General features: G+C 41.7%; 1 protein-coding gene and 1 pseudogene across 1 annotated transcript; both read left to right on the top strand.

The window, feature by feature from the left end:
• The first annotated feature begins 286 nt into the window (after positions 1–286).
• LOC143580864 (MACPF domain-containing protein NSL1-like) lies at positions 287–5,369 on the top strand. Its single transcript, XM_077063785.1, has 7 exons — positions 287–559; positions 1,696–1,934; positions 2,014–2,215; positions 3,034–3,114; positions 3,223–3,406; positions 3,667–3,833; positions 4,596–5,369. Exons 1-7 carry the CDS (start codon positions 287–289, stop codon positions 5,280–5,282), a joined length of 1,833 nt encoding a protein of 610 aa, XP_076919900.1. The 3' UTR covers positions 5,283–5,369.
• A 1,754-nt stretch (positions 5,370–7,123) lies between these two features.
• Positions 7,124–14,724, top strand: LOC143580863 (putative pentatricopeptide repeat-containing protein At3g11460, mitochondrial; annotated as a pseudogene).
• The last annotated feature ends 8,215 nt before the right edge of the window (positions 14,725–22,939 follow it).

The raw sequence follows: 22,939 nt of genomic DNA, 5'->3' as shown, positions 1-22,939 counted from the left end.
ATCTTATATAATATATTATGCATTATTGTTCGAATTCCACTTTAAAAACAATTTGTAGATTATTACCATATAAATCTAAATTCTTAGACAATAATGTGCATTTTGTTTCTTTAATTTGCAATTACATATGACTTGAAAATTTTATGCTAACAAACATGCAACTTCAATTTTGAAATTTCTTTATTTCATCATTAATATTAAATAAACTTGAATTTATATATTGAAATGACCTTTAAAAAACAAGGAACACAAAACCGCCAATTGATTCGAGAATTCATTCCTTCCGATGTCAATTTACAAGACCAATTTCTTCGATCCTCAATCGGCGGCTGAGAAGGCGGTGTCTGTAATCGGGTACGGGTATGACCTCACCTGCGACATCCGGCTAACCGGGTGTAAACACGGCCCATCCGGGTCAACCCTGATTGAGCTTGATGGTAAGTTGACTAAGGATCTGGTGGTCCCTGGTGGTGTAACTGTTTCTAATGTCTCTCAGGCGGTTAAGTGTGATAAAGGTGACCGGACAAGGTTTCGTTCGGATGTTCTGTCGTTTAATCGTGTAAGTTGTGGTCGTCTACGATGTTTGACTTTATTAAAAGTCAAACCTAGTACTTCGATCTTAGGATTGGATTGCAAGTAGGGGTGTGCAAGAAACCGAAAGAACCGAACTGAAACAAAAACGGATGGTTTGGTTTTTTGTTTTTTAGAAACCGAACTAATGGTTCAGTTATGGTTTTGCATGTAATAAAAACCAAAATAACCGAACCAAACTGAATTCCTAAATTTTTGTTTTTTATTTTATGTAATTTATAAGAATTTAAAAAATGTATAACGCAGATATTTTTTGGTCAGATGTATAATAGACTATTAGCTAATAATTAACAAAATTATTTATACATAAATTCATTACTTTTTGCCAACTTTTTTTTTTCGGCCTAAAGTTTTCAAGTTCAAATGGAAAAAACCGAACCGAAACAAAAATCAAAAAAACCGAAACCAAACGATTTCAAAAAATCCAAAAACCGAAGTTTTGGTTATAGCTCAAAACCACACTGAACCGCATCAGGCACACCCCTAATTATAAGTTGAAGAGGACAATTAGCAAAAGCTTTGTGAAATTTGAAATGATACATAATATGTTTGACCTTAGAAGTCAATGTTAAGATTGTACTTGTATATGCATATGCATATGCATATCGGTTTGGGTTTTTAAAAGCGCGTATAGCTGCAAGGCACACTCAATATTCTGTACTATCCGTGGCGCAATAGGTGCAGACTTGGTTTTAAAAAGCGTGAGGTGATAGTGCGAGCTGAGAAGCATAGCATAAAATCGCATCACTTTTCGTACGTGAGGCGTAATTTATGTATATAATTTTTTTGAAGTCTCAATACTTTTTTGCCATTGCATACCCAAATTTTTGCTATAAATTACAAAACTTTTCCCGTACAAAAGGTGCGCCTCATGCCATAAACCAAGGGTACAAGAAGAAAGGGGTTGAGGCGTAAGCACGAGGCTCATCTCTTGTACATGGAATGTTATAGATATAAGTTTTTTAGGTTTGTATGTGTAGGTTAATTATATATTAAATTATATATAGAGCATATTTAGAAGGTATGAGAAACATAAAAAGAAATTATATTTATACATTTTATAATGATTTAATACTTATGTATAAATGTATAATGGTATGTCAGATGTCCGAGCAATTCAATCAAGAACTATCGTTATCCGGTAAAATACCATCCGGGTTCTTCAATTCGATGTTCGGTTACAAAGGATGTTGGCAAAAAGACGCGCCGATGACAAAAAATCTAGCGTTTGACGGATATTTTATAACATTATACAACATCGAGTTAGCAAAAACACAAATTGCATTATCTGAAAAAGTGAAACAAGAAGTGCCATCTTCATGGGATCCTACAGCTCTTGCTGAGTATGACATTTTACTCGATATTTGAACGGTTTATTGTATGTTGCAAAGCTTAAAATCAAGTAATGTTATGTTCTCTCAGGTTTATTGATAAATATGGTACACATATAGTTGTTGGGGTAAAGATGGGGGGTAAAGATGTAATCTACCTAAAGCAGTTACAAAGCTCGAATCTTGAGCCGACAGAAGTGCAGAATATGTTGAAGAGGTTAGCGGATGATGAGTTTTCTAAATGTGATTCTGAAGCTTCTGTTTCGGGATCTGATAAATTATCAAAGGAAAAGGTATGTCAAAACAGTGAAAATTAGAGGGGGTAAAATGTAAAATCGGCGGGTTAGATATTCGAAGCAGAGAAAGTTTGAGAACTGCATAAACAGTTTTCATGTTCGTTCGTTCAACTTTAACTGAACAAACGACCGAGCACAAACAAAATGAACGGAGTTTTCTTGTTTGTGTTTGTTTGTTGAGAACATGAACGTTTTCATGTTTGTTTATGTTCGTCTGTTAATAGTATAAACAAAGGTTCATGACCACAAACAGACATAAACAAACACGCATAACTGAACATGGACAAACGAGCATAAACGAAGTTAATTGAGCCAACACTAATTAAAAATAAACATGAACTTCAATCTAGACTGCAAAAGTTATAAAACTAAAGTGTAATGAGTGATATATTAATATTGTAAAACTAGACTAAATTTTTGTGGATCTAAAAAGGGTTTACGAGTGAACTTAAAACAAATATAAACTAACGAACATAAATGACTGAACGTGAACAAACGGACTTAAACAAATTTAAATAAATGCAAATTCACGAGCATAGATGTATGGGCAAGACATATACTCATGTCATTCGTTTAACTGTATGAACAAAAACTGTTGTTTGTCCTTGTTCGTTTATTAAATAAACGAACTTCCCACAGAATGGTTGACTGATGTTCGGTTCGTTTACAGGGCTAACGGTCACATTTCTAGCATTACGCCCTAGTGGTTATTATGATTCTCTACTTATAAGTTAGTTTTATATTAAATGCACTCTTACTCGGATATAAAAATTATAATAATTTTCTTCTACCGCTATCGTTGTGGTGTAATACAGGATGAACGATCCGTAGCTTGGGATCTCCCTCCAATACTTGCGAATTCTCTAAGACCGACTGTTGTGTCCCGATCTAAGGACGTAAGATCCTATTTTTTTATACTTACAAATTTATAACCGCCTTTTCTTTTTTTTAATAGTTTTAAATATGATTGCTAAACTATTGGCATTTAATTTATTTCCCTTTAGGATCTATTTAGCGTTCATGTTCGCCGAGGAGGTATCGACAAAGGTCAAAGCCACAAAAGCTGGCTTTCAACTGTATCGCAAGCCCCAAACGTCATTTCTATGTCGTTTGTTCCGATCGTTGCACTTTTAAGCGGTGTTCGCGGTAGTGGCTTTTTAAGCCACGCCATTAATCTATACCTTCGATGTGAGTGCTCTTCTTGTAACATTAGGGTTGTTCAAAAAGTTCGCGGCTCGCTCGAAATTCAATCATTTATAAATGATACGAGCCCGAGCCAAGGTCAGTTTGTAAACTAGTGAAGCCTGAGCCCACCCTGGCTCGGTTCGGCCCGGCCCGGCCCAACTCGTTTACCTATATAACAGTAACTTCCATGATGTTATTAGTTGATCAAGAAGTTATTGGGCTAGTCCTTGTTTTTATGTTCTAATTTGATTCATGTTTTGCAGATAAGCCACCAATTGAGGAGCTTGAACAATTTTTAGAGTTCCAGTTACCCCGACAGTGGGCCCCGGAGTATGGCGATCTTCCGCTCGCTCCTAGACGCAAGAAATCCCCATCTCCATCGCTCCAGTTCACTTTCTTGGGTCCTCGCCTTTATGTCAACACTACCAAGGTCAAATCTTGCCTATTTTCATCAATAAAAGTTGAATTCTGACCATTTGGTTTATGTTTGTTTTCTAACGATCGAACGGGTCAAGCTAAAATACTTAACTAAAAAGAAACTTGTCAGATAGATTGGAAGGCATTACCATACTTAAATGCATGGTGTCTATTGTGTCGGGTTGAGTTGTTCAACTGGAATACGACTCTTAGTTTTATGTGTTAAAAACATCAACCATAACCTGCACAACTTAAAAATCGTGTAACCCGAACACAACCCCTTTAAACCCATTTATCTAAAGTTCTAAACGTGTCAAATGGGTTGACGAGTGATAATCAAGTTGTAAACGTGTTAATTGGGTTGCTGGGTTGTAAACAATGGGTTAAATATGTCACAAACGGGTTAGTGGGTCAACATGTTTAACTAAATGGGTTACATAGGTCAAGCCGAGCACAACCTGTTTAATTAAACAAGCCGACCCAAACACGACCCTTTTAATTAAATAGGCTGACCAGAAGATGACCCCTTTGATTAAAAAGCCAATCCAAAGAGGACCTGTTTAATTGAAAAACGTCACCCGGGCACAATCTTTTTCTTAACGGGTTAGATATGCCAACCCAAAACCTGATTATTTTCGGGTTGTGATGGAAATTGCCACCCATTAGTACCTCTTCTGTTTCTTATCAAAACCTGATCAGAAAGCGTGTTTTTGAGTCGGCCCAGCCTAATCCAACCTGATCCGTTTTCACTCTAACCCATTTTCACTTTTCACAGGTCGACACTGAGAACCGGCCCGTAACTGGGGTCCGGTTATACCTAGAAGGACGAAAGAGTGACCGGCTAGCCATCCATCTGCAACACCTTTCTTCTATCCCTAAACTACTCGAACTCACCTATGACTTCACCTACAAACCGAACGACGAGAATATCGGAAAAGGCTACCTCGAGCCCGTTAAATGGAGCATATTCTCTCAAGTCTGTACTCTACCAGTCGAGCACAACGGGACCCACATCGGTGACTCAGCATCGATCGTCACCAAAGCATGGTTTGAAGTCAAAGGCGTAGGCATAAAAAAAGTCCTCTTTCTCCGGTTAGGGTACTCGATGGTGGGGTCCGGAAAGATCCGACGGTCCGAATGGGACGGGCCCACAATGCACTCTCGGAAGTCGGGCCTTATGTCGACATTGATGAGTACACCGTTTAGTATGGGCCTTGCCACACCGGAGCAGAAGCCCGTTAAGGTGGAACTGAATTCGGCTGTTTATCCTGATGGCCCGCCTTTACGGGCCCCGAAGATGTCGGGTTTTGTTGATACTCGGGAAATGGTGAGGGGCCCGGAAGACCCGCCCGGGTATTGGGTGGTGACCGGGGCGAAGCTGTGTGTGGAGGGAGGTAGGATTAGAGTGAAGGTTAAGTATTCGTTGTTGACGATAATGTCCGAGGACTCGATGTTTATGTGAGAGATATAATAGCATTAGGCATTTGTTGTACATGTATCAATTGTACATTTAGTATATCAAAGGTTTGTTGATTGGAGATTCTTATTATATTGTCTACTTATTTTCCTTGCAGAAAGCATTTGCATAACATCTACTGTTTCGACCTGTTTACTTGACGGGTCGATCCAGGTTGTATTATTATTGCCTAAGCAACTGTTCTAGAATGGCTGCCTGGCTGGTTAAGCGTTCCGGGTCGATCCAGTCTTACATGTACTGAAAATATCAAATAGAGTTGCCATTTATCATTATCTGTTTTGACTAGGGATGCACATTGTAAAGGATTTCGGGCTGTCGAAGCTTGAATCGAGCTTAGCTTAAATGAGCTTGAGCCCATGTTCTAGCCTAAAAATATGTTTGTTTAATAAACAAGCATGAACCCCAAGCTTCAGTTATTAAGTTCGAGCTGGCTTTTGAGCCTAAAGAGCATATTATTGATCTTACTTTTTATTTAATTTTTTCTAATATAGTAACTACTTTCATACATAAAGTTAAAATAAAAGTAACTAAATAATATAAAAGTAACCAAATAATATCATAGATAGAATTATAATAAAAATAAATAAATAATATACACTAAGTTAAATATATAATTAACGTATGTATAAAAAGTAATTATAAGTTAATTAATAATTAACAAACATGCCAAACTCAAAGTTGGAAAACTACTAATTAGTCAAGCTTTAGCTGGCACTTGTTTACATCCTTATTTATATTTGTGTTTACTTTCTTGTGATGCGGTTTCAACTGTTTCCAATTATTTGACGTTTCATGTTCGACTCGAAACCCTCCGTAGGCGCAGAAACCCAAACAACCGGGTATATATAGAGAATTAGAGATACATATATGGTTAACAACTTATGTGAGCAATAAACAAATATGGGCATAAGCCCTTCTTCTTGTCACCAATTTAAGTTGTTCCTTTTAACTAAAGGGACACCTTATAGGTTTAATTCAAATTGAATGGGTAAAACGTACATATCTGATTAAACCAAAAATCGAACATGAATATATTAGAACCAAACAGAATTACAAATTACAAATTTCAATTTGATTTTCGGTTTTACAAAATTCGAATCATATTCAAACCAGATACCCAAATAGACCAAATTGCAATGAAAATTTATTTATGTTTTGTCATTTAAATTTATTAATTTTTTTTCCAAATTTATTTAACCCAACACAATACAATAATAATAATAATAATAATAATAATAATAATACAAAAAAATAAGTTTATTGGATTTTACTAATCTCTATTGACTGGTATTGACCGATAATAATCACTATTCATTTTATCGCCACTGGCGGCCCCAGCTTTATAAAAGTTGGCCGTCAATGGTCCTCCGCTAAAAAGGATTTAACGACATTATATTTTTTCCGAATTTCAAACTAATATTTTAGGGTTTTGATCGAAAGGAATTACAAGTCGATCGATATAAAACTTAGCTCGGAACGATGATCCAAACGACTTGATTTTTGTTAGTTAGAAGTTCAAACACCCGAATTGTAGTATTGTTTCGTCGTTTTGGAGCACCGTTTTGAACTAAGTTTTACATCAATCGACCCGTATCCTCCTTCCGATCAAAAATCCTATAACATTAGTTATAAATTCTAAAAAATTGTTAAGTTCCTTTTAACAGGGGACCATTGGCTATCAACTCTTTTAAATTTGAGACTGTTAGAGGCAATAAAATAAACGTGAATTATTATCGGTTAATACCAGTCAATAAAGATTATTAAAATCCAATAAACTTAGAAATTAAATTATTTGATTATTTGGTCGAAAACCGAAAACCAAACCAAATTCTTATTCAGTTATTCCACGTACAAATAAAATCTCATACCGAATAACCTGAACCGAATAAACCCAATAACCCGAAAACCCATGGGAGTAACCCATGTCTCTCCAACGATTATTTTCCCTCCAACTTCACCTCCAACCGAAATTCAAACTCCACAAATCCATCAATTTCACTAAATCCATTCAAGCTCTTGCAATAATCACCGATGAGTTCTTAACCACAACCAAATTAAACCTAACCCACAATGCCGAATGGACACCCGGCTCGATTTCTTACTCTAAACTCCTCTCCCAATGCTGCAAATCCCACTCTCTCAATCCCGGGTTACAGGTTCACACCCATTTGATCAAACTTGGAATTAACCATGACCCAAAATGCAGGAATCATTTGATCAATTTGTACTCGAAATCCCGGGTTTTTGGGTATGCACGTAAGGTGCTCGACGAAAGTCCTGAACCGGATTTGGTTAGTTGGTCCGCGTTAATATCGGGTTATGTTGTTAACGGGTTTAATGAAGAGGCGCTCGTGGGTTTTACCGAGATGCATAAGTTGGGTATTAGGTGTAATGAGTTTACGTTACCGAGTGTGCTGAAAGCGTGTTCGATTAAGAAGGATATTGTTGGAGGGAAACAGATACTGAAGAAACACTATGTGACCCCGGCGGATTATGGATAATCTTAGGGTTAAGTAGATGTTTCCCACGAGGGTTAGGTCCTGCAAAGATGGTTATTCTTCTGATGATCTGCAAAACAGACACCGTGAGCTCGTCACTGAGAAGGGGGGGGGGGGGGTTCCTCCTTGTGACCACCCTCCGGCGTGAGAATCAAACTAGATTGCTCTGAATATAAGTGTATATTGAGAGAAATAGCTAGGGAAGATAAGATAATATCAGATGATATGTCTTGATACAGTTCCAAGGTGTTGGAGTATTTATAGCCGAAGGTAGGTTTCCAAGCAGGTACAGCCAGCTGTATAATATTCCTTTTCCACCAACTGTGGGCTACGTACGTGCCATGCTGGTGGTTGGTGGGTAGGCAGCGGCTGATAGTGACATGGCCGGCTGTGTACTATTCCTTTTCCACCAACTACAGGCTATGTACGTGCCACGATGAGGGTTGGTGGGTAGGCAGCGGCTGATAGTGACATTTTGTACTTGAGCATGCTCCTCCTCGTACTATTGTCGGTGAGCTGTCACCCTGTGATTGGTTCATAGGCTGCTTTGGTCAGATCTTGTCTATTTTGTCCATACCTTGGCAGGTATAGTACAAAAGATCTTCCAGAAGCATAAGGACTGGCTCTTTTGGGCGGGAATATTCCCGCCTTGCTCATTCCTTCTTCAGGTGACATTGCTGAAGTATTAAGAGTTAGTGCCTTATGCGTGTAGCTTTACTGTTAGTGCGGGTAGCCTTCCTTCTCAACTTGTACCCATAGCTGCGGGAACAGGCAGGGTACTGTACCAAGGGAGGCTTTCCTGCGGGAACAGCTGGCTTACTGCGTGTAAGGTCTTCATCTCTCTGAGCATGGTGGGTCTTGCGAAACCAGTTGGTCTTTGCGCAGACGTACCTCATCAAGGTGTGTCTTGCGGGTCCAACTGGGCTTTGCGGGGACCTACCTCTTCAAGTCCCCCCAGTCCATTGTTCTTCTCATGAATTAGTGAGGTGAACTTTTGGACTTTAAGCAAGGGGTTTTGAAAGAGGTTTTTGTTTTTTAAGGTTTTCCGTGGGGATTCTTCCCGCGGTTTTCCTAACGTCACTTGCAGAAATTCCCGACTTTTCTGCCTGATCTTTGGTTATGATGCGTGTAGGTGTTTAACCTCTCCGCAAGTCGGGAGCGTTGAGTTTCACTTGTATAGGCTCTCCACGAGGTTTTGGTAGTTTTAGACATAGTGATCAGTTATGTTAAACCACCAATTCCGCCTTGAAGTTTCAAACAAGCTAGTATTCAACGTTCCCACTATGCGGAGGTGTTATTTCCCTTTCCGCAAGCACGGCCCATAAGATCCTTCTTGGCTTCAATTCCCTGCAAGTGCTAAGTATGTGAAGGGTTTCGCCTTGACACTGTACCCGCACTTGTCTTATGGTTTTTTACTTCCCAAGGTAAGGGGGTATATTCCCTCTTATTTTTGAGTCTTTTTGAATCTTTTTGAAATTCGAAGAGTTGGTGAAAGGATAAGAACAGTCCAAACTGTTGAAGGGACGTTAGCGTCTTCCGACGGTTTCTTCTGACAGTTTCAGGACATGCAGGAAGTTATGGCGACGTGACATTATATGGTCATTCCAGACGCTTTTCAGGCGCGTGGGCGCGAATTTTACGGCACGCGTCCTGTCGACGGCTGTTGCCAGCTTGCTTCCCACGTGTCATCTTCTCATTGCTCCTGCGCTTTCCTCTCTCCGCATTAAATTCATCGCATTCATTGCGATGAGTATATAAAGGGAGGAGGGGATGCATCTCAACTCACACTTTCACTTCCTTCTTCTTCTAAGCGATTTCCGGCGAATACTCTAACTTTTGTCGAGCATTCTCCTGAAATCGTTCTTCTTTCCATCCCCAACATGTCTTCCCTTCATGATCCAGAAGTCACCGCCGAAGAGTCCGACGTGTATATCGAGAACCCAACGTCCACTTCTGACAAGGACGATAAGAGTACTGCTGGCGAGTGCCCGTGTGCTCTTTCCGTCGACCTTTATCAGTACATCGTTAAGAAGTTCATGCTCGAGACTTTCAAGCCTGAGTTTCCTGAGCCTCACCAGACGGTGTACGATGCCCCCAAGGGCAAGATAGGGGTGTATGCTGCATTCTTCATCTATGGGAATCTCAGGTTCCCATTGACGAAGTTTGTGTACCGTGTTTTGGAGAAACACGGTGTACACTTGACGGAGGTACACCCAATGGCGATCGCCAAGATCCGCCATTTTGAATGGTGTGCCTCATTCTGGGTGTGGAGCCCCGCGTCGACCGCCTGATGACCTTCTACTCTTGGAGGTGCATCCAAGGCTGGTACACCTTGGTCACTCGGATCAAGGGTTTGAAGATCTGTGCTACCGAGCGCAGTCTTCGGTCTTGGAAGCGGGAGTTCTTCTATATCTCTACCCGTGTCGTCCCTATTGCGTTGACATTCAAGAACGGGAGAGCACTCCCCAACCTTCACGCCTCCAACTACCAGGAGGCGGAATGGTTCACCAAGATCTCCCGGATCCAGACTCCGGTTTACCGATTTGCGGAGTCTGGGATGGTGATGCTCGGTATGAGCCGGGTGTGGAAAGGTGCTGGGGCAGAGGCGCCACAGATTCCCATCGTCCTCGAATACGGTTTGAACTCTATCCCTTACGGTATGCTTCATATTATTTGCTAATTTAGGGTTTTTGTTCTAACAATTTCTTTCTTTTTATTTTCAGAGGGAAACACTTGCAGTCGCTTCTGCAACCGCGTGAGAGCGGTGGTCCCGCTCGGCTGGGTACTCATGCTCTTGATGAGAACGAGTTGCCCATCCTAGAGCAAACGACGGATCGGTTTGTGGAGGTCTACCCGCCAGGCCACGAGATTCTGAGCGCCACGCGGCCAGGTAAGGGTTTCTTTAACCCCCGCCCTCTCCATGCTCAAACCTCTGCTGGAATTCCTCTAATTTTGTCATCTTATGATGAGGAATCCGCAGATGGTTCTTTTTTCGTGAGGAAGAAGAAGTCTGCTGGCGCGAAGGGCAAGTCGAAGGTTGCCTCCACTGCCGATCAGGGAAACCGGTCTGACTCGGAGACCGAGAGCGAGGAGGCAGTGGGGAACCCTGGTGATGGTGAGACCACTGTTCCGGAGGTTGAGACAGCTGTCACCTCCGGGCAGCCCAGTACGACGACGGTGACCGGCATGAAGAGGCCGGCTCCATCGGGTTCGTCCCCGCCTGTCAGAACCTTCAAGCTCAAGAAAACTCGTAAGTATAAATTATATTCAGCTTAACTGCATATCTTTCCGCCATCATACTTATATATCTTGTCTTCGTGCAGGCGTGGATGCAACCGCATTCCAGAGTGGAGCGGGAAGGAGCATCTCTGGACCCACGACGGTAGGTTTGGTCAACCTACCCGAGGCGATGACCCAGGCGGCTGCGCCTGTTTGCAGCATTGGTTCAGTTGCTCATCCCGTTGAGGCAACTGTTCCAACTGTAACATCATCTCCGCCGGCTGTCAGTGCCATCTTCACGGAATCCTTCACTGAGCCGGCAGTGGTTTTTCCTGCGGGTTCTTCCGCAGCGACGGCCACGGTTGTGAGTTCACCTCCAGTGAGTTCACCTCCGTTGGTTTCTATCGCAGGGGCCTCTACAATGCCTCCTCCGGCGCCGGCGACTACGGCCGGTCCCTCAGGTACGTTCAGGGTTGGGGCTTCTAGCCCATCTTTGCCTCCTTCCCATCTCCTTGACCTTTTGGATGGATATCCTTTAGGTTCAGGTGATGGATTTGGTGCCTATCGACCTGTTGTCGACCCTACAGGTGCGTGGGGATATTTTGGCCTTATCCCTTTTATCATCATTTTTTTTTTTAACTGTTTTTTTTTATTGCAGTTCGTGATTCCAACGAGGTGTACGCTCCTCGGTGGAGTATCCGCCGGGGAACGACCCTCCGGACTGCTGCGGATTGTGTCGAATGGGCACGCCACGCCGCCCCAAGTGGTGCGTTGGGGGAAGCCATGTCTAGCTACCAGGAGGGTAGGCTGACGAATGAGCTTCGGATTCTCCTTGCCCGGATGCAGCCGCGCGTCGAGTTGCTTTGTCGTGAAAACGACAAGTTAAAGACGGCGCGTAGCCAGGAAGTGGCTCAGGCGCGGGCTATCCGGGAGGAGAACAGGAGACTTGCCGCCATTGCTGCGGAGAAGGAAAAGGCCTTCAAGGCCCTCGAGGTTGAAGTTCAGGCCCGGCTCGAGGCCCGTTCCAAGGCTACCCAAGCTGTTAACGAACAACTTAGGTTGGCTAAGGAGACTGCACGGAACGCAACCGAAAGGGCCACCAAGGCTGAAGCTGTTGCTGAGCCTCTACGCACTGAAGTTGAAGAACTTGGGTATTAGGTGTAATGAGTTTACGTTCCCGAGTGTGCTGAAAGCGTGTTCGATTAAGAAGGATATTGTTGGAGGGAAACAGATACATAAGATTGTGGTGGTGACTGGTTTTGAGTCGGATGTGTTTGTTGCGAATACGTTGGTGGCTGTGTTGCGAAATGCGGAAACTTTTTGGATTCTAGAAAGCTTTTTGATCAGATTGTACAAAGGAACATTGTTTCTTGGAATGCGTTGTTTTCGTGTTACACGCAGGGTGAATATTATGACCAAGCAATCACCTTGTTTCAAGACATGATTAGTAGTGGATTAAGGCCTGATGAGTTTAGTTTATCGACTATAATTAATGCGTGCACGGGTTTACGCGATGTGAAACAAGGAAGAAAGATTCATGGGTGTTTGGTTAAACACGGGTATGGTTCAGACCCGTTTTCCTGTAACGCGCTTGTGGATATGTACTCAAAAATGGGGATTTTGATGATGCTAAAGCTGTGTTTGACCGGATCGTTGACCCGGATATTGTTTCCTGGAATGCTGTTATTGCTGGCTGTGTTCTTCATGAATTAAATGATACGGGTTTGGAGTTGTTGGTAAGAATGAGAAGGTCGGGTTTAAAACCGAATATGTTTACTTTTTCTAGTGTTCTTAAAGCTTGTACTGGTTTAGGTCTTCAAGATTCAGGTGTTAAAGATTTAGGTCAACAATTTCACTCAATTTTGATAAAGTCAAATATAAATTTGGACCCTTTTTTATGTTGTGGGCTTATAGACATATATTATAAGTCCGGTGAAATGGAAGATGCTACACGGGTGTATAACATGATGCCCGAAAAAGAATTGGTTGCATTAAACGCGCTGTTATGTGGATATTCACATAACAGTAATGATATTGAAGGTTTGTTACTATTTGCAGAGGAATATAAGGATGGTTTGGGGTTTAACGAGACCACTTTGTTAGCAATCCTTAACTCTGCAGCCAGTTTGCAAACTGTTAATGTCGGTGAGCAAATTCACGGGCTTTCGGTAAAAACTGGGTTCCAGTCCGACCCGTTTGTGATAAACAGTCTCGTCGACTGTTATGCAAAATGTGGTCATGTGAAAAAAGCAAGAAAGGTGTTTGATGAGTCGGATATTGCTGACTTGGCAACGTTTACGTCTTTGATATCTGCGTATGCTCAATCGGGTCAAGGTGAAGAAGCGATAAAAATTTACTTAAAAATGCAAGATTTGGATCTTAAACCTGACTCGTTTATTTGTAGCTCTCTTATAAACACGTGTGCTAGTTTATCGGCTTATGAACAAGGTAAACAAATCCATGTTCACACGCTAAAATTTGGATTGTTAACCGACACGTTTACTGCCAATAGTTTAGTCAACATGTATGCTAGATGTGGAAGTATTGATGATGCGACCCGTGCGTTTCTTGAAGTACCTGAAAAGGGCATCGTGTCGTGGTCGGCTATGATTGGTGGATTTGCTCAACCCGGGTTTGGTAAAGAAGCCCTTTCGTTATTTAACGACATGTTAAAAGACGGTATTGCCCCTAACAACGTGACTCTAGTAAGTGTGTTAACGGCATGTAACCACGCCGGGCTAGTGACTCAAGCGAAACACTACTTCGAAACAATGGGGGGCGTTTTCGGCATTAAACCGACACAAGAACATTACGCGTGCATGATCGATATTCTCGGTCGAGCAGGGAAGTTAAATGAAGCGATGGATCTTGTGAATAATATGCCGTTTGAGGCGAATGCTTCCGTTTGGGGAGCGGTTCTTGGTGCTGCAAGGACTCATAAAAACGTTGACCTTGGTCAACTCGCGGCCCAGAAGCTAATGCTTCTTGACCCCGAGAAATCCGGAACCCATGTTTTGCTAGCAAATATATACGCGTCAGCTGGTTTATGGGAAAACGTGGCGGATGTAAGAAGATTGATGAAAGATAATAAAGTCAAAAAGGAGCCCAGGATGAGTTGGCTTGAAGTCAAAGATCGGGTCTACACGTTTATAGTCGGTGATCGAACCCATTCGATGACTAAACAGATATATGAAAAGCTTGATGAATTGATGGAGTTAGTTGGTAAAGAAGGGTATGAGCCTGTTTTAGAGACTGATTTACACAATGTTAAAATAAGTGAAAAGGAAGCTCTTTTATCATACCATAGTGAGAAACTAGCGGTTGCTTTCGGGCTCTTAGTAACGCCTAAACGGGCCCCGATTCGGGTAAAAAAGAACCTTAGAGTTTGCATAGATTGTCACACATTTCTTAAATTTGTTAGTAAAGTTGTGACAAGAGAAATGGTTGTTAGAGACATCAACAGGTTTCATCATTTCAGAGACGGGTCGTGTTCTTGTGGCGATTATTGGTGAAGTTTTCGCTCATCTCTCTTAAGGGGCTTTGTAGTTACAGTTAGTTAAGGTATGAGAAGAACAATTTTCCTTGAATTTTTGTATACAACTATTTATTTGCCAGTAATGGTGCATATTGATAAATGATTACTCCATTTGATACAAGTTAAAAGGGAGACACTAGTTAAAACTAGCCGAGCCCAAGCTCGACTAGGCTCGAGCTCGGCTCGTTTCGAATCTCTTTCTAAAGATCGAGTTCGGCTCGTGAGTAGTTTTGCAAGCTCGTTTGTTATTGACTAATAAATTTATATACATGTGTTTTTTTTGTAAATATTTTATTTATGATTTTTATAACTAACATAATATGTATTATTCTGTTATTTTTATCGTAGTTTCATACATGCTAATACACAACTAATAAAAATTGTTTAGGCTCGCAAGCCCGAGCTTAATAAGTGAAAGTCATACTTGGATCATTTATTAAACAAGCTTAATTCTAGCCTCAACCTCGTTGAAGCCCGACTCGATTCGAGCTTTTAGTGAGCTCATCTCGAGTAACTCACAAACCGCTTGACTTCCTAGAGGTGTGCGCGGTGCGGTTTTGAGCTTTGACAGTTGGAAAACAAAGTTTCGGTTTTTTGTATTCAAAATCATTCGATTTCAGTTTTTCGGTTTTGGGTTTTCGAGTTCAGTTAGTCTTTTTTCGGTTTTGCTAATCAGGCTAGTAATTTTTAGGCCAATGAAGTTTGACCAATGATATTTTGAAACCAGGCCTAATATTTTTTTAATAAATTAATAATTAGTAGAATATTGTACATTTTGGTCTAGAATACTAAGAGCTAATAGATATGGGGAAAGTTCACATACAAATGAAATTAACGTGCTAAATGCGAAAATCAAGTAGAGTAATTATAAATACAAGTAGAGTAATTAAGATGTAATTACATAATTTTTCTACTTTTATATATAATTACATCATAAAGTAATTATATAATGTAATTACATAATTACTTTACTTGATTCTCACGTTTAGCACGCTAATTTCATTTGTATTTGATCCAAACCCTAGAAGATATTTACCTTAAATATGATTTAATCTCATCCAAATCAACAAAAAATAACCGATTAATGTTAAAAATAATAGAAAGTATGTTTATAAAACTTAAACGATTCAATGAAAAAGTAATCTAACAAATTGGTTTATTCGGTTTGGTTCGATTTTTTTTTTAGTTTTTTCACAAAACACAAAACTGAACCAAAACCAAACCGTCGGTTTCCAATTCAGTTTGGTTTTTTCGGTTTCGAGTCATTTTTTTGGTTTAGTAATTGTACACCCCTATATGTTTACACCCTTTAAATCCCTTTAAATCCATGAAGAATAAATGAACATAGATATATGGATTGGAATAGCTTTATTCCCTCTTAACGTAGAAGCCATGTATATAAATCACAACATATATAAAGTGTATTAAAGCTATCTCCTAAGTAAAATCTTATCAATAGAATTTTGTTGAACAAAATGGATAGATAGTGAAATATATATTTCTTCTCATGATCATATACTTGAGCTCTTTAAGTCGTATTCCAAAGTATTTAGTCATCTATTGCATATTCAGTTTGAGGTCGAATGGTTTGAGGATCAAAACATGAACATTATAGATGGATTAGTAACTTATAGAAGAATACTATTTGGTTTATCGTATTCTAACTCCTCTTTATTTTATTGGGCTAAAACTATATATTGCTAACAAATTAAAATAATATACCAAGTTGAACTTGTGGCACTCGAGCCGTGAGCTTGATTGTAAAATCCTAAAGGTTTATTGGATTTTAATAATTCTAACTCCTCTTAGGGGCTGTTTGGTTCACTCAGATCTGAATGAGTCAGATCTGAATAAGCATCTATCATATTCAACCACAACAATAAGTTTGAATGATTTAGACATAATTTTATATAATTCATCTGACAATCACTTAATATAATAACAAGTAACTATAAAAACCGAATATTCTTCATCAACTAGTTTAAAGTCTTCTTCTAAATTCTAATCATGGATGAATTTATTATTTACAATAACCAAATTGTACAAAAAAAGTAATAATAAAACGGAATATTTCTCATTCATCTTCCATTTATTTAGTTATATTGTCTACAAAAATATTCACAATTTCTATCCGTTGAAACCCAAATTCCGGGCCCCATTGACTCATCTCCTCCTCATTTGCATATTACCAAACACACCCCAAGAAACTGCAAAAAGTCCAAAATCATATTCAGAATTAAAATCTTAAATCCAATAATATTACTTCATTTAAACCCGATTATCACCTTCAATTACTATTGAGTGTGATATTGTACAAATAAAATTAACATGCTAAATATATAAATAACTAAAGAGTAATAGTTATGTTAAAGAAAATAATATAGTGTAATAATAATTCCTCAAGTTTTAAAAATTATAAAGGAATAATAATTAAGCTAGTTATTTGTACACTTCATTACTCAAGATAAAATTTGTTTGATCCAAACAGAATTACTATAAACCTTAAAATCAACAATATTCAAAAGTCAATGCTGTATTCAACTGATTTTGAAGATCAAACATGAATTTGGGAACTAATTTATATGAAATAACGTTGAACATTCATCAATAATAATAATAATAATAATAATAATAATAATATATTGGACTTAACTCGATTAAAGAAAACTGGTAGAGAATGAGAACAAGTATGTATATATACCTGAGGGATCGAACTGAGATTTGATGAGCTAGAGCGTGGAACATGAAATTAAGGCCGTGAAACAACATGACAACTCCAGTGCAGCCTAGAACGAACAACTCTACCACAGCCATAACTTATGTAGTTATGTTGTTGAGTGAATATATCAATCTCCCAAAGGCGAGGAAGATAAGACACAAGTCGCAGAACTACGAACTGCTTGATGGTACGTTATATCGACGCTCTTATCTTGGACTGCTCATGAAATGCCTGGATGCCGAGAAAGCAAGCTATGTGATCAGAGAGATACACGAAGGAATCTGTGGAATACATGCTGGCCCGCGCATGGTGGTTGCCAAGGCAATGAACGCAGGTTACTATTGGCCATGCATGTACTTGGACGCGTTAAAAGAGATCCAAAAATGCAAAGCGTGTCAGAGCTATGCGCCAAACACCATGCGGCCAAAGAACAACTTGATTACGGTGACCTCCGCATGGCCTTTCCACAAATGGGCAATCGATATTGTGGGTCCCTTACCACAAGCGCAAGGGCGAGTAAAGTTTTTGGTAGTGGCAGTAGACTATTTCACAAAATGGGTTGAAGCCAAGCCACTAGCAAAAATCACAGCCGAGGCAATGAAGCAATTTATTTGGAGCCACATCATATGCCGTTTTGGCCTGCCAATGGAAATTGTGAGCGACAATGGCAAACAATTCACTGACAGGAAGATATCCAGCTGGCTCAAGGAATTGCGCATCAACCAAATCTTCACTTCAGTATACCACCCTCAGGGGAATGGCCAAGTGGAGCGCGTGAACCAAAGCTTGCTGAATGGGCTGAAGAAAAGGTTGGAGGGAGAATCCCATTCATGGGTCGAGGAGCTACCTAATGTCCTGTGGGCGCACAGGACATTAAGCAAAACCAGCAATGGCGAATCCCCGTTCAGCCTAACCTATGGAACGGAGGCTATGATTCCAGCAGAGATTGGATGCCCATCCCATAGAGTGCTCATGATGAGTAAGATGGATAACGAGCGCGAAAGGAGGTTGGATCTCAACTTACTTGAAGGGCGCAGAGAGGCGGCTATCATCAGTGAAGCCAAATACAAGAAAAAACTAGAAAAATATTACAATCAGCGCGTGAAAGAATGCCAGTTCAAGAAGAACGATTTTGTCCTTCGGAACAATGAAGCTAGCCGCGCGATACCCCCGGGAAAGATGTCCCCCAATTGGGAAGGACCTTATCAAGTCTCGGAAGAATTGGGAAAAGGCGCATACGCTTTAAAAGATTTGAATGGAAAGAGGATCCCGCGCACATGGAACGCAGCGCAGCTTAGAAAATGTTTCATGTAAAAATTGTCAAGTTTGTAATCAAGGCTTTTTAAGCCATTATGAATAACGATATGCGCTATTTTCTCTTAATGTGTGTTCTATTACCTTTTACATACATGTTTCACACTTCCCTTTATTAATTTTGAGCAATATGACAACATTGTATTGACATCAAAACTAAAAATAAAACGAAGTAAAACATACATGCGCGAGCTCCAAGCTCAAACGCGTTAACGAGTTTTAACTCTAAAACGTCAGGGCCTTAGCCCAATAATATGAGCCTTAGCTCAGGGCCTTAGCCCAATAATACGAGCCTTAGCTCAAATTACTCACAACATCCATCCTACATACTGCGCAGCTAGACCATAAAAATACCTAAGTACAGCTAAGGCAAAGCACATGCCAAAACATAGTTGTTAAGGTCTCAGGTCGAGGTCGCGCATGGGATTGTAATGGATATCAGAGTAACACATACTGACACGTAAAGGCTAAAAAACTCATCCATAATTCCCTATAATAAATGCGCGATAATGTCGCGCAAAAGGGGGAATAATGAAATGCCAAGGCACGTGTCAGCATATTCAGAATATTGCAGAATAACTTGAAATATGACAAGGATTAAGTAAAATAATTTCCTTACAACCTTGTTCAAGTTTCAATGTGCAAGCATATCTTATATTCAACAAGCAAACACATGCAATATAAAGAGATGAATTGGGAATGCGCAAGATGCGAATAAGGGAAAAACAAAATTTCATTCCAAAACATAGAAGTTTACAAATTTACAAAATGATGAGATACAAACTACAAACAAAAAAAAAAAAAACATGAAGGGCTTCTCAGGTCTCTATATCAACATCAGCCTCTTCACCGTCCTCATCATTACCCCCTCCCTCAGCATCTGGCGCAGCCCGCTCCTCGTCATCTCCAAACTTACCATAATCAAGCTGTTCGTCTTGAATGGAGTCGTCTTCTATCACGTTAGTGTCAGGAGTAGGTCCTTTGGCCACGCCAGAGCCGCTAGCAGAGGCAGCATTGCCCACGCCATCATCGCTGCCACCAGCCCCTTCACACTCGTCAAGTAATTTCTTTAGCGCGCCGAGATCGGGCTGGTCAGCAAGCGCGGCTATCTGCAAGTCACAAGGAAAAGTATGAGTACAAAAGACTAGGAAAATAAGTCAAGGTAAAATCATTAAGGTTAAAATACCTGCTCAAGGATGGGAATCGGCGTATTCAAATACTTCTCCCCCACCTCGGCCATGTCAGCGCAGACAACGTCGAGCTGATAAGGGTAGTAGGATGGGTTCTTCTTCAGCATGCTATATTCATAGCCACCCTTAAACCCTTCAGCCCGACCCACCAAGCGCGACGCAGCGTTGCAATCCATCACAAGGGTCTGAAACTCGTCTGAGTATTTCATCGCGTAAGCGCAATGAGTCACACCCTGTGAAACTAGCCATTGGCGATCCTGCGCGAGGGAAGAAACAGACGTCTCAAGAGCAGGAATCTGAGAGTTTAACAACTCAACAGTTTCCTTGGTCTGTTTTAGATCTTCTCTGTCGGACGCTGCTGCCACCAAGGCCTCATTCCTTTCCGCTCGCGCAGCATCGAGCTCTTCGCTGTTAGACGCTGCTGCCGCCAGGGCTTCATCCTTTTCTGCCCGCGCAGCTTCGAGCTCTTTCTTCAGGCGCGCAACCTCACTCTCTAATAAAGATTTGTCAGTGATAGCCTGCACAAGAGTTTGATCACGCGCCTCTGCTTCTAACTCCAAATCACGCGCTCGCCGCGCGTACCTGGCCGCATCCGCCTCTGCCGCCTGCAGCTTCTCCCGCGCAGCCTGAAGCTCATGCCCGCGCTTCACAAAGGCAGCGTTGGCACTTGCTCGGTTCTCGCTGAGTTCTGCTTGGAGTTTCTCAGCTCTCTCTCGAGCGTCAGAAAGATTCCAAGCAGAAACCTTAGCCTCTTGCTTGGCCTCCACAAGAGCATCACCCACTTTTATATAATCATTGCGAAGCTCTTGGGAGGCAGCAAAGAACGCAGACCCAGCAAAAAGATGGTCGTTGAGCAAGTCCACGCGGGCGCGGTCCTCCTGAAACCTCCTTTCAGCCGGAGGCACAGAGTGAGCCCAGAAGTCTTCACACACACCCATGGACTGAAATGAGCTATCCTCAGTAATATTCCATCTCGGGCGGTATATGTGATCGGCTTCCTGCAAACACAAAGCAACGTTTTAGTCATCTAAACACTAATATGGAAGTCCGAACAGTGGAGCAAAACGAACTTATACCTGCGGAGAGCAAGCAGAAAAGTCAGCGCCAGCCCCACGAGAAGGCTGTGCCACGAAATCTCGTGGCGCTACAGGGCTTGCGCGGCCGCCATCGGAATCTTCAAAATTGACCTCCTCATCATCCTCTGTAACAGGTCTTTTCTCCTACGACTTGGAAAAATCAAAACCAGTCTCGCGAGGAGTGCTGCGCGCAGGAGGAGGTGAGGGAGGTCTCGACGCCGCTAGATCAGCGCGTAAAATAGTCTCCTGCTCCTTAGTAATCCCAATGAGAGGAGATTCAGTGCTTGTTGGAGCAGGAGCAGAACCAACGGCGCCGCCGTCGGCGCCAGCAGTGCCGCCAGCAGCTTGTGTGCCAGCTATAATTCCTATGAAAAAAACCAACAAAGAGAAATGATTCATGACTTAATCTAAAAGAAAAAAGTCAGAAAATCAAAGCGCAATATATACCTTGGCGCACCGCCGTCCGCGAATTGAGCATCGCCATGAAGTCCATTTTCCGTCTTTTCGAGGGTAAAACAGGGGATTTCAAGGCAACCTTCGGCGCAGCCTCGGTACCTTGCTGCGCCTGAGGTTGAGCCACCAAAGTCGCCGGCTCTACAAACATTTGAGCGAGCAAAGATTCATTAATAACTCTATCGGAATCACGCTCATAAAACCACAAAATATAAACAAAGTATACCTGTTGGAGAAGAGGAAACAGCAGGTGCAGCGCCGCTTCCCTTGTTCGCCGCGCGAAGAGATGAGGTGGCGGCACCATACCTCGTGTGGACAGGAGGACTGCCCACACCTCGAGGCAAAGAAGACGAGGAAAACTTGGAGGTAAACCCCTTGGTTTTCTCAAGTCCCTTCGCTTGAGTAGGAGGATCCTGAGCAACAGGGGCATCATTTTTCTTCTGTTTTTTACTGGCCCCTGCGCCAGTTTTGCCTTTAGCTTTGCGCTTGAGTTGTGGCGCCTCAGCTTCTTCCTCCACCTCTTCTTACGCGAGCTCCAGCTCATAGTTCTCGAGCGCATCTACAATACGTGCAACAGAAATGTTAACCAAATTTGGTATTCTAAAGGCATAAGCATAAGTACAAAGGCTTACCAAGCGCATCGCTGTCAAAGCAAAATCCCAAATCAACAGGGATGAACATATCATCGAAGCGATCGGGGAAAGCAACTTCCCCAGCGCCCAGCGCGACAGAGCCACCCTCCATATGCTCATCATAGGCGGCGTGGATGTATTCCTTGCTGACTGCATAATACAAGACAAACGATATCAGTAAAATGAATTATATTCGCGCAGAAATAATGCAATGAGCTAATAACTCACCTAAGCCATCAACTTGAATGACAGGCTCAGTCGTGCTGTCGGTCCACCTCTTGCTCATACCAACCCCCACCAGCGCCTCCTCGCAAATATTCTTGGCGGGGGATGGTTCAGCAATTAACTTGTTAACCCACGTGCCCGTGGGGTTCTTAAGAACATTCTCATCCGCGGGCGCAGAAGTGATCGCGCGCATGGTCATATGGATGGGAATCACACCAGCCTTAATATAAAAAAATTTCTCAGACCAGTCATGAAGGCTTTTGAAGGAAACAGTGCAGCACTTAACCTTCTGACTGCGAGGTATGAATGAGAACCAAGAATCTTGGATTTTTGGCTTGTAAAAATATTGAAAGCGCCGAGGGGTGGGCTCATCGCACTGAGCTTTGCACATGAACTCAAAATGTGTCATGCGCACTAGTCCACAAGGATGGACTTGGGATATGTGAATCCCATGTAACTGAAGCAGCGCACCCATGAACCTTGTCATCGGGAGACGAAGGTTACAGTGAGTGAAAAAGTGACAGTATAAGGAGATATAGCCGGTGGGCGGATCTGCCGCCGTTTGCCCGGCCGCCGGGAGCAGACAGCCGTACTCAGGGAGAAAACCCTGAGAGGCGATGAGACTGTCGAAATCAGACTGTTTCAGTTTGCAGGGAATCTCATCCCATCTCTTCACTGTTTTGCCCTTCCCCACCTCCTCCGACGAGGCCTCGGCAGCCCGTTTTCCCTCGCCGGTCTTCTTCAAAGTGGACATGACTAATGATTTTACACGGCGTTTGCT

Source organism: Bidens hawaiensis, unplaced genomic scaffold, assembly GCF_021521415.1.
Source record: "Bidens hawaiensis isolate Kalapana, Puna unplaced genomic scaffold, B.hawaiensis_p1.1 tig00030752_1, whole genome shotgun sequence".
Classification (NCBI taxonomy): Eukaryota; Viridiplantae; Streptophyta; class Magnoliopsida; order Asterales; family Asteraceae; genus Bidens; species Bidens hawaiensis.
This window is presented reverse-complemented; position numbering and strand designations above follow the sequence as displayed.